This window comes from Typopeltis vanoorti, chromosome 5 (assembly GCF_054136105.1).
Source record: "Typopeltis vanoorti isolate ZY-2024b chromosome 5, IOZ_Tvanoo_1.0, whole genome shotgun sequence".
NCBI lineage: Eukaryota > Metazoa > Arthropoda > Arachnida > Uropygi > Thelyphonidae > Typopeltis > Typopeltis vanoorti.
The window spans coordinates 116,765,833-116,778,557 of NC_143553.1; the positions used below are offsets into that span (position 1 = coordinate 116,765,833).

The 12,725-nt window shown below is 35.3% G+C and overlaps 1 protein-coding gene across 2 annotated transcripts in view; it reads right to left on the minus strand.

Moving 5' to 3' along the window:
- The window catches only part of LOC150106744 (neural cell adhesion molecule 1-like), a 199,101-nt gene that overhangs the window by 112,527 nt on the left and 73,849 nt on the right, over positions 1 to 12,725 (minus strand). For both annotated transcript variants that reach the window (XM_090392680.1, XM_090392679.1), the window contains exon 5: positions 3,580 to 3,906. In XM_090392680.1, the coding sequence (XP_090248806.1) occupies positions 3,580 to 3,906 (327 nt within the window). The remainder of the gene's footprint in view (positions 1 to 3,579; positions 3,907 to 12,725) is intronic.

A 12,725-nucleotide genomic window follows, 5' to 3' on the forward strand; every position in this document is an offset into this window, starting at 1 on the left:
AAATTCCAGGAGAACTTCTCGCGGAACACCTATTCACCTAACGCGGAACACAGTTTGGGATACCCCGCTCTAAGTGAGAGATTGAACTAATGCTGATCCATTTTCCTAGCACCAGTTTAGATCGGTTGTGGAGCTGTGTCCAGTTCAGTGTCTTATATATCTTGGTGTTGCCAAGGTGTACATCTAATTATGTTTGTCCTTCACTTGACCAAGTACATTCGCTCGGAGAATCATTTTAGGCTTCCAATTGCCTGACCACAAGCTTGTGGTTTTTGCAGAGTTTAATTTGGCCCCTGAGGCTTGTGCATATAGTCTGTGTGCTTCCTATGTTCCTGTCATTTCTTCTTCATTTCGCACTATTACAGTGACATCATTGCCATAGGCTGATATGGTTGAATTTGATATGGCTCTATAATGCTACTTTGTTTGGAGATGATGGTATTGTGTACTCTTTTTAAGAAGGGTTCTATGGCCAGTGTGTATAATTGTCCAGAGCGAGGACAGCCATGCTTGATCCCTCGAGAGTATGAAGTCATACTCTCGAGGGATCTTATAAGGAATCTTATGACATCATCTACTGTGTCGAAAACCTTCCCAAGTGTAATGAGTGCTAGGTTTTCATGACGGCTGTTTGCGAGTTGGATGAGATCACTTGTTAAATGGAGATTATCAACTATTGATCTTCCTGGAACAGAATAAGTTTGATGTTGGCCAATAACTTCAGGGAGAGTTGGCTTTATTCGGTTTGCTGTAACTTTGGAAATGATTTTGCCATCGGTATTAATTAGGGAGATTGGTTGTCAGTTTCGGTTATCCGTGTAGTCTCCCTTCTTAGGTATCGATCGTGCTACTGAGGTCGTTCCGGATTGTGGGAGCCCATTGAGGTAGGCTTCTTGCAGTGTTTTGAGGAGAAGTAGTCCGAGTTGATTACAGAAGACTTCGAAAAACTCTGACGTCAGACAATCAAGGCCAGGAGATTTGTTTTTGGCAACGATGTGAATGCAGTTTTCAGTTCATATGGCGTGATTTTGTTTTCTAAATGGTTCCGAACTGTTACAGAGTTTTTTTGTGTCTATCAGTAGTTCGTGAATGGCATGAAGGGATATTCCTTTAGAGCAATATGCATTCTTGTAGTATTGTAAAATTTCAGATGTGATTTTACTTGGATCTTAAGTGATGCTGCCATCTTGAAGTCTTATAGCAGAGATGGAGTTAGCTTCCTGGGATATGTTTTCGAAAGAGAAAAAATATTTTGTGCAGGCATCTGAAAGATTTATTTGTGTATGCCACGAACTAAGTAGAGCATATTTTGCAGATAATTCTGAGTGTCTTTGCATGGCTTGGAGGGCTGAATGATATTCAGGGTTTCCTCTCGGAGATACTTGAGATCGTTTTCAACTTGTTGAATTCTAATGTTCCTCTGCTGATTTTTCTGCTGACTATAGATCTGCATAAAGGATTTTATTTGTGATTTTAGGTGGGGACACGATGTTTTCATTGGTTCTGTATCCCCTTTCAAAGAGTGAGGTTAGTTATTAAAGCCTGAGTGTTTATATAATCTGGGTCTTTGAGGCTGGTATTATTGATAAACCAGGTCACTTCCTGATTTGGATGCTTCCAAAGATAATGAAAGTTGCAGCATGACGAACCAATGATCTGAGATGTAGGAAGGAATATGCGAGATTTTTCTAATTATAGTAACAGTGTGTTTGGAAATGTAGTATCTGTCCAGTCGTACTTGGTAGATTGGCCTATTCGTCGCTGTAATTGCCTGACCTCCATGAGTAGGATTTCGTAACTGGATGTTGATGCCGAAAGACGTTAATAGTTCATTATCGTTTACCAGTATTTGAAGTTTGTTTATTAACTGGCTAGGATGTTCAGCACATTGAAGTCTGTCTTTTTCTTGGTCAAGAGTGTAATTAAAGTCTCTAGTTGTTATGACATGTTCTTGGACAATACTAGAAAGATGGTTTTGAATAAAATCCAAGATCTGTGATGCCAGAGAATCTTGCTGTGGTATGTAAATGTTGAATAGATGCAGGATATATTATGTGAGCATATAGGGCGTATCCTGGTATATCAACAATCACTTTCAGTTTGTAGGGAGTTTGATGATGAACACCGAAGTAAACTCCTGCTCCATGATGTTGTTGGATTGCAGATGTAGGTCATAAGGCCACTCTGTCCATCTTCTGGATAGATTGGATGATTAGTTATGATTAGTTGATATTTGTTTCTTACAGAAGTATTAGGTCTATATCATATTTTTGTGCCTTGTCAAGGACTATTCTATTGCTTAAAACAGAGGCACATCCTCTTGTATTGAGAGAAAAGAGGCTCAACGATATTATGTTTATGAAAGTTTGATTGTAAGTTTAATCTAATATTTGTCTAATATTTAATAAATAAATAAATCTAATATTTAATAAATAAATAAATCTAATATTTAATAAATAAATATATCTAATAAATCTAATCTAATAAATCTAATATTTAATCTAATATAATCTAGTATTGCGTTTGTATCCCATTAATTAATTAACAGATTCGCTTACTCCTGTTAACCTCTGCTCTGCTCTTTTTACATTTAAGATTTCAGTGTACGTCCTGAAATTGAGATATTAGTTCTGGGATTCTTGTGGTATATTCAAGGGCTATAGGTAATTTCTGAGGGGAACCTCGAACATTCAGCATGAAAGATGATGGCAGCTCCATGGTTAGAAGACCCTCAGTGTGGGGAAGTTCCCCCCCTCAGGTTCTTCCTCTTCAAGAAACTATGGAAGTACAGTTTCCTCATCGTCTGGGAACTCACTTTCTCCTTGGCTGGCTGCAGATGATGAAAGTCCATTTTGAGTAGCTTCTTCAATCGGATATCGTTTTGAATTAGTGCGAGGCTGGATTGGTGATTCTGTTTGTTGTTTCCGGGGATTGCTTTCAATTAGTTCATCCTGTCATCTCTCTTGGGAGGTTCCGTGTTTTGGTGCTGTTTGTGAAGTGTTGCGTTCTGTAAGACTTCGTTATCAGAGCCTTGGATCTCTTTACTTGATAGGCGTTCAAGAGCGAAGTGAACCTTGTTTTTTTCCAGTTTTGAATTTTCTAGGCTCTGAAATTCGTTGGTAATATAGGGACATTGTTTCCTAATGTGACTCTCTTTATGACAGAAGCAGCACTCTGATGAGAAAGATAAGCAGAAAGTGTATGTGATTCAATTTATTTATGTCCGTGTTGATTAATTTTGGCAGGTTATGTAGTGCGTCGCTGTTTGGAAAGTGCATTAATGCCTGTCTTATGGAGTTATGAATCTAAATTACCTTACAGATTAGGTCTACTTGTGGAGTGGGATTTCAATCTCGAGAAAATATGATTTCCTTTAAAGTTACTACTTGTATATACATAATACTGTAAAATGAGAAGTGGTCATACTAGAAATTTAAAAAGAAAATAAATGATTTGGATAATCAAGATAACAAAATAAAAATTAAAAGAAAACAAAATAAAATAAAAATACTGAAACCATATAGAAAAATAAAGAGAAGATGAAATTTATGAAGAAACAAGAATGAAAAAAAGACTCACCATGAGTGAATAACGTTGCATAAGAGAGTGATCGAAATTTTCCTTCGTCATAAGTGACTTCGCACTTGTAATCGCCTTTATCTTTTGTTCTCAGCTGGAAGATATGCAAATATGCAGATGTCTCGTTAAGGAAGAAACGAGAGCGATCTGGGGGCAATTCCTGCAGAGGCGTCTTAGACACGTCACTATACAAGTAGATTTCTTTCCATTCGTTCGACACTTTTTTTGTCCACGTAATGGAGGAAACTGCACCAAACGAGGAAATGTCGACATTACAAGGAAGATTGACGGCTTCATCAACAACTCCGATCACACTAACAGTATTCCCTGAAAGACATCGAAATCGTACACATTTAACAAGCAGTCATTAATACAATAATTTTAATGCAATTGATAATTATAAACTACTTATAAACAACGTTTTCATATCATTAAAGCTTTATTTTTATTTCTTACACTGTTTATAGTATGAATAGGATACATTCATAACTTGAGTTTTATCGAGTTTTAAGTAAATGCTCCTTCCAGATTTATGAACAACTTATGCTATTTCAGCAGACTGATGAGCATACGAATTCCTCATAGAGTTGTAGCACAGAAGACATTTCATCCTTTAAACATGAGCAAGCTACTAGAAAGAGATTTGCTCCTTAGATTAGATGTTTCAACTTGAAGCGCGCCTTGGTTTTCTAAGACGACGCATATTCTGAGAGCGCAAGGCAATTATCTCGGTAGATAATTCCTAAAGAAACAATGCGAGCCAATGGCTTCGCATTTTGTTGAGAGAGAAAGAGAGCGAGAGAGTGGGGAGATTAGAATGATATATATACTGTATATGTATATATTTATTTATTTAACTTGATAAAAATACATTAGAAGATAGGCAACAAAAAGTCTATTTGCATATTATAATTATATATATTTCAGAGAAAGAAAGATTTTCCTTTCGGATAAACAATAGAAATTACAATAAATGAATCAACATTAAAAATCAGTTTCAATCTTTGTTCTTTTTCAAATGAAGTGTACATATATAGGAGAGTAGGGGAAAAGGATTAACTAATACGCTTGGTTGCGCAGTGCCTAATGGTCATGTACTGTTCAGCAGTAAACCATATTTTAATTAGCTATGTTATTTAAAAAATGCAGTAATTGCTGAAGTGTCCCTTGTAACTTGCTTCCCAAGTAATGTAACGCATAGCTCTATAAATATAAATATTTCGCCATTGGAATCGTATACAAGGTTTACACCTATAAAAAAGATAGTTAAACTCTAATCTCTAGTTATCTTAATAGAAGTCAGCTGCAAAGTTTGTGAAGATATACTTATTGGCATTACATCTGTTATGAAGTATGAAAATAATTTCAAACTTACTTATCATTTTTACAGTTTAAAAAAGCTCTCTAACGACAGAAAACAAAACTATAAATGCACTTCGTGCAAAGTCGGCGAACAAAAAAGAACTGATGAGTGTTTCAACTCTTTGTTTCACAACGGACGCCCTTCCAGTGCTAACGAAATCCCGCCAGCAACCTCTCCCAGCGGGTAATGACTCATGCCATCCAGAGGTAAGTAACATAGACAATATATGTATTGCAGATGTAATGGGAATAACTAAAGAATTAAAAAAAATAAATAAATAATCATCATCAACTTAAGACATTCGACTGAACATACTTCGATCAAATTAGATGACTTTCTGGCTGTCACTGCTGGCAAGGCACAAAAAGTTAAGGAACTCAAAACACAAAACGCTGATTTGAAAATTCAAATATGAAGCTGCGTAGGAAGCTTTAAAATGAAACAGTGGATGACCTAAATCGACATGCAATAAACTTGAACCCAGGAGCCCCGCAAAAATATGCATGAAATAGCAAAGAAAATTGCACATAAAATCAAGGTTAACTATAACGAAGATGATATTGAGACTACTCATCGTGTTCCTATCGGTTAATCATAACCGACATATGTGACAATTTTAAACAAAGCAAAATATATTTAAAGGAGCGCTTGTCTGGAAACTTAAAACGTCTACTGTTTATTGCAAAGAAATGGAGAGAAGTGCACTACATATATCTCATGGTTAAACTGAACAAATTCTTCATGATAGGAGAGAATGTATCAAAAATATGGCGAATCAGATGCGAAGAACAATTGTGTATACTCCTAGTTATTAAACTATTGGCTAGATGTCTTGATATTAACCAAAATCTGGCTTAAAGGCGAAGAAGTTGACTAATAATATTTAAGCGGATTTAAAAATTATTATCAATGTAGAAATTATAACATATCTAGAGGTGTAATTATCTTTATTCGAAATTCCATATGTGATAATAACCCCGATTATATATATATATATATATATATATAATTGGTGATATGAATATCGACTTGCTGAGGAACAGCAGATCCTCTCAAGTTCATCTAAATTTATATGCACACACACACACACACACACACACACACACACACACACACACACACACACACACACACACACACACACACACACACACACACACAAAAGTTATTGACAACTTCCTTCAAATCAAGTGATCGGCTTTCAGTCTATCATGTATTTCTTTTTAAAGCCTAACAGCCACCGGGAAAGTATAACGACATACGAACAAGAGCAACATTTGCGCCTCAAGTCTTCCTTCTAAATGATAGGAGAAATGATTCAAGAAACGATCACCCTGAAGAGTATCATATGTTGTTATATGATAACAACAATTAACGTCTTTTTGTGTCAAGAACCTATTACGACCTGCGTCAATATGAAAATGATAAAGTTAAAAATATACTTTTATAGGGTAAAGTAAGTGAACAAATCGATAATGATGAATAAAGTATTAGAATAAAATATTAATATTCAAATATTTCCACTGAAAACTACATCATCAGTCGTATTAAGTTAGTTGAATGCAAAGTGAAAAGCCATTAATCGATTATTTAAAGGTAAAGTTGCTAAGAAAAGTCTACGTCAGCAGAAAATTGGATAGCAAACATCTCATCGCCCCTTTAGTTAAAAGAGATTATCGTTCTTTCCAAAGGACAGGATTTGCTATAATTCTCAAGAAAATCTCTCTCTAGTAAGAATGTCAACAAATTTCCTCTGAAAATCTACTCAGCACTTCTAACAGTCAAATACTTCTTCAGAAGAGATCAAAGCTCTGCAATCTATAAGAAGCAACGGCCATCTCATTATTACGAAAGCCTACAAAATGAAAGCTACTCTTATCGTGGAAAGTAGTAGGGGTGAGTAGTATGGCAGGGACTTCTGACTAGATCAAGATCAAGATAAGATAAGGAATCGTGACGTGATTGGTTGTTCCGATGATGATGTCGTTGTGTGTGAGACGTCATGAGTTTGGGATATTTGCAATTTCCCTTGGGACAAATGTGTCAGTGACGTCAGTTATTGTGTTTTGGTTCACATATGGAATTATGGGTGATGGTAGAGATAAGGACTACCGCGCGGTTAGCCTAGTGGCTTTGCGCTTCGCAACCATATGCCTGGGGAAGGAGTGTCCCAGGTTCGATTCCCGTTGTAGACGTGAGGAATTTGAGGATCTTCCTCAGGCATAGCCAACTTAGCCGGTCTTGGGCGTTGTCAGTAGGGTTTTTTCCGCGAGTTTATCTGGCGTTTTTCATCCCGCAAACAGGCAAACCGGCCCCATGAACATACGCCTCTACAGTCAAAAATATATCCCCCCCCCCAGCGGCAGACCAAGCGGCGGGTCGGTTGGGAGTAGTACTAACAAGAAGTCGCATCTAAAGTAACACGCGGACCCTGCATGGGAAGCGGGAATAACGCGTAGTAGAAGAAGAAGAAGAGGTAGAGATAAGGACTCATGTCATGATTGGTGGGACACTTTAAACCAAACAGGGGTAGGGTGAATGGTTAAAGCGACCGAAGTGTCCTGGATGTGTGTTGTTATTAGATGAATATTAGTGACGTTATTTGTTAGTTGTAAATAAGTGACGTTATTGCTTTGAATGGAAAAGGAAGATATATTAGTGGATAAGGATTCATGATATGATTGGTGGGACACTTTAAACCAAACAGGGGTAGGCTGAATGGGAGAAGCGATATCAGTGTCATGCATATGTGCTATTATGAGTTGTAGTAAGTAAATAGTTTGGGTATGGCATTATGGGTGATGGTTAGTGATAAGATACAGTTTGGAATGTTTAGAATTTCGCTAGGATGCCACCCTTCTGTCAGGGTATAGAATTGTGGGTGATTTTAGCGATAAGGAATTGTGACGTTAAGTGTTTGGAAATTTCGGGGGAACATATGTCACTGTGACATCACATGGTGTTTTCGTTGTCTATAAATGGCTGTACTAATTTTCCAATACATTTTGGGGTATTTCTTTCCTGGTAAATGTTCGGATTTCTTATAGTAGATTCGAGATGGCTGCAGCGTTTCGAGCTTTTCAGAATAATTTAATTATATGCCGGGGTCCCCTCAAACACACACTTTTTTTTCTCATATACATAACTCATCCGAATATTTTGATTTGCCTACGTTTAAGAACTTAAACTTCATTACTTTTCTAATTAACATTATCTTTTTTACAAAATGTTTGGATATTGGTATTTTTTATTTTACAGTCAAGAGAAAAACTAAACGGCATTAAAAAAAATAATTAAAATAAACGGATACTGAAATGGATTACAACACTTTTGTATATAGTCTAGAAATTCTTATCATAATTTAAATTACTTAGTCTTTCCAGAATGGGGTATCTTGGAACTAGCAAGGTTTTCTGAAAACAATAGATATTCCAAATTGTTGATTTTTAACCATATATTCACAGCACAAAACGCAAACTCAAGCTTTAAAATGGAGTTGAGTCTTTTTTCCTTTTAGTTACTGTATTTTTCGTTAATTTCTTTAGCATATTGTCTCATACTACATGGGCTGTTCAATAAGTAACAAGACTAATTTTACTGTGACGAAACCACTCATCACAATATTAATTTCTGTGGAATAAAGAAATGTTGCTGTATGTATTAACAAAAGAGATTGATAGATGGCGTATACGGGCTGATGTCCCAGAGTGTCACGTGACTAAAAGCAAGTGCTCGTTGGCACTCCTACGAGGTGCGACCAATCTTCGAAATGGAAGCATCCTTGGTAGAGCATTATGCGAATAAATTTTGTGTGCGTGTGCAAAAATCGGCATCGGACACTTTTAACATGATACGCGAAGCTTTCCACGAGGAAGCAATGTCGAGGGCAAGTGTTTTTCGCTGGCATAAAACTTTTAAGGAAGGAAGGCAAAATGTGGAAGAACTTGAACGTGAGGGAAGACCTTCAACGTCCATCACAGAGACAATGATCAACACAGCAGCGATTATCATCAAACACGTCAAAAGGAAGCGTCCATTGATGAAGAGTGGCTTCTTATTGCACCACGATAATGCAAGGCCACATATTGCTGGTTGTGTAGTGGACGTTTTGCAGAAGAACAACACAGATATCCTACCACACCCTCCATACAGTCCTGATCTCGCACCATGCGATTTCTGGCTGTTTCCTCAGCTCAACAAACCACTAAGAGGCCGCCATTTCGAAAGCAACAAAGCATGTGTAAAAGCTGCGGAGGCGGTTTTGAAAGAACTCTCAAAAAACGGACTCTCACATGTGTTTAAGAAGTGGACGCAACGTTGGTACAAATGCATCGCGTCTCACAGTAGTTACTTCGAAAAAGCCCATGTAAATGATGACCATTAAGCGTTTTAAACCACTCGTAGCACTGTGTTTACCTCATACAGTCTCCCATACGTTTGGGTAAATAGAAATGTCTCTATAATTTTTTACTACGTTTACAGCAAAATTTTCCGCACACACACACACACACACACACACACACGTTGTTCTTCTATATCTTTTATTGCCACTTTGTCACTAATCCAATGAACAGCTTGTGCACGTGCTCACTTCAGTGGATAACTCGACGACTAATTCTCATAGCAGAACAGGGCAAATGGCACTTTTTCGTCATAACTTGCCGTTTGAATTTGAAAAGTTCAGTCTTTTCTTGAACACGCTTCTTGTATAAGATATATATATATATATATATATAATATGAAATATAAAAATTAAAAATATAAAGAATGTTAAAGTGCAAAATTATATCAAAAATTAAATATACTAACTGCTAATATTTCATATGAATACTCAAGAGGAAATTGCGATGAATTTTGAAGAACAAAGAATATGAGCAAATTGCGCTGGCAGTTTTGCTACTTCAGATCCAGTTCGTTTTTTTCATTATAAAAATACAAATGATGCGACACCTTATTAATATAATCCATAAATCGTGTTATATTAATAAAATTATTGTCCAAAAGTATCCTGAAATAAAAGGCTGAGTTTTAAATTTTGATGTTTGATTAATTTTATACAGCAGGGAACTCGACTTGAATGTCTATAAGAAACCGTATATTTTTAGCATATTTAAGAAGTTTAAAAACGTCACATTTTTTAAACTTTTTAGATATGCTTTAAGAAGCATATTTAATCAGCATAGAGAATAAGAATGCAGATCTCTGCATGTTATATCTCAAAAACAAACAAACAAACAAATTTGTAATTGTTACTTCATGTTGCTTAAATATTTATGAAAATACAGTACATATGTAGAATAGACATAGAATTAATTAAAGCACTTATAGATGGCGCAACATTAGAAACCGTTATTATCTGATATCAGGGTATTCCCATTTGTGATATTAAAATGTACAATTTAAATTATGAAATTGTATATATCAATGTTCTTCAGCAGTAGTGCGGGCACTAGTGACAAGATAAAGATCAAGATATGATAAGGAATCGTGACGTGATTGGTTGATGTCATTGTGGGTGTGGCTTCATGGGTTTGAATGTTAGGAATTTCCCTGTGGGAATATGTGTCAATGGCTTCAGTTGTTGTGTTTTGGTTCACGTATGGAATTGTGGGTGATGGTAGAGATAAGGATTCATGTTGTGATTGGTGGTGCACTAGTGACAAGATCAAGATCCAGATAAGATAAGGGATCGTGTGGTGGGTGTGTATTGTTATCAGATGTAGATAAGTGACATCATTTGTTATTTGTAAATAAATGACGTGATTTGTTATTTATAAATAAGTGATGTTGTTGTTTTGAATGGAAAAGGGAAATATATTAGAGATAAGGATTCATGTCGTGATTGGTGGACACTAGTGACAAGATCAAGATCAAGATAAGAAAAGGAATCATGACGTGAATGTTTGTTGTTATAGAGTTTATAATGTTTGGAATTTCGCTGGGGCCCTCATCTGTCGGGGACACACCGTGGTGGGTTTGGTGATATTTAGAGATAAGAATCGTGACGTTATGTGTTTGGAAATTTCTGGGGAACATATCTCTCTCTGTGATATCAAATGGTGTTTTGGTTTGGCTATGGAAATGTGGGCGATGTTTTTGAGATAAGATATCTTGGAATTTTCTCAGGGTGACACACATCCATCATTGTCATCATGTTTTCTGAATAATTTAATTATATATACTAATATCACTCAAACATACAGTTTTTTTTTCTTCTATAGATGGCTGTACTAATTTTCCAACACATTTTTCGGGTATTTCTTTCCTGTTAAAGGGTGGGAATTCTTAGAGAATGTCGTGATGCTGGGTGTGATTAGGTGTTCTGAATAATTTATTTATATATATTAATGTCACTCAAACATACAGTTTTTTTTTTCTTCTATAGATGACTGTACTAATTTTCCAATACATTTTTGGGATATTTCTTTTCTGTTAAAGGGTGAGAATTTTTAGAGTTTGTCGTGATGGTGGGTGTGATTAGGTTTTCTGAATAATTTAATTATACTGGTGTCCCTTAAACACACACACACACATATACACACACACAGATACATACACATCAGACATGAAAAGTTGCTAATGTATCCATGTTGATATTCTAATATGTATCCTATGATTATTCTTATGAAAAAAAGTATTCGGTATTAGAATTATGCCCACCAAAAACATATGAGCAGTGATTATTGAAATTACAATTATCAATTGTTATGTTTAAGTTAAAAATTACTTACAGCTTTCCAGAATGGGCTATTCTAAATACGAATATTCCAAAATAGTTGAATTTTATATCCACACCACAACACAAACACAAAAACCACAAAGAACGAAATTTCTGTAAATAGTTGAGTACTTATTCCTTTAGATTACAGACAGTAGACTATGTTATCATCATGAACAATATCCCCCAGTGAGCAGTTTTCTTCAAAGGGTCTTTCATGAAGATGACATGAGTCACATCCGTACATTCCAGTATTGTTCAAAAGGTAGCATTTCCTCAAGTTTGGATATTTCTCAAATACTTACATATGACTAAGGCAATATAGCATTCACCTGATTGTGATGACACATATCCTAAAATTATTCATTCTTCGTTATTGTCGGAAATTATTTGTGTAGTAAATTAATGCTTATATTTAATTTTTTAAAACCAATATTGACTATTAAATTTAGCTGCGATTCCTTGTGCTCTTAACCTATTTCTCTAACTGAAATTTATTTATTTTTATTTAGCATTAGTAAATTTAAGTAACGGATATTTGCGAGAAACAAAATTTTTGAACTAGCTCTTGCGTTTTCTTTTAGAAATTTCTTTTGCCAACACAAAAAATAAATAGTTATTTCTTATTATTTGAAATGAATGTTAGCTCTGTAATATATACTTTGTTAATTTCTATGTTATCTTTTATTTGACTGTAATATTATTAACAAATGGGTCTGTAAAATAGTCAAATTCTTACAGTATTGCAACTTTTCAAGTGAAATCTTCCCCACTAAATTCTGTCTATTAATTTAATAACCGATTATTTCTTTTGCTTCCAAGATTTGAATATTTCAAATGAATATTAGCTCTGTAATATATAATTTGTTAATTTCTATGTTACCTTTTATTTGACTGTAATATTATTATTACCAAATGGTTCTGTAAAATAATATAGCCAAATTCTTACACCATTGTAACTTTTCAAGTGAAATCTTCCCAACTAAAATTCTGGCTATAAATTTAATACCCTCTTATTCTTTTTGCTTCCAAGATTTAACAGTTTCTTGAAATATTTGAGAGCTT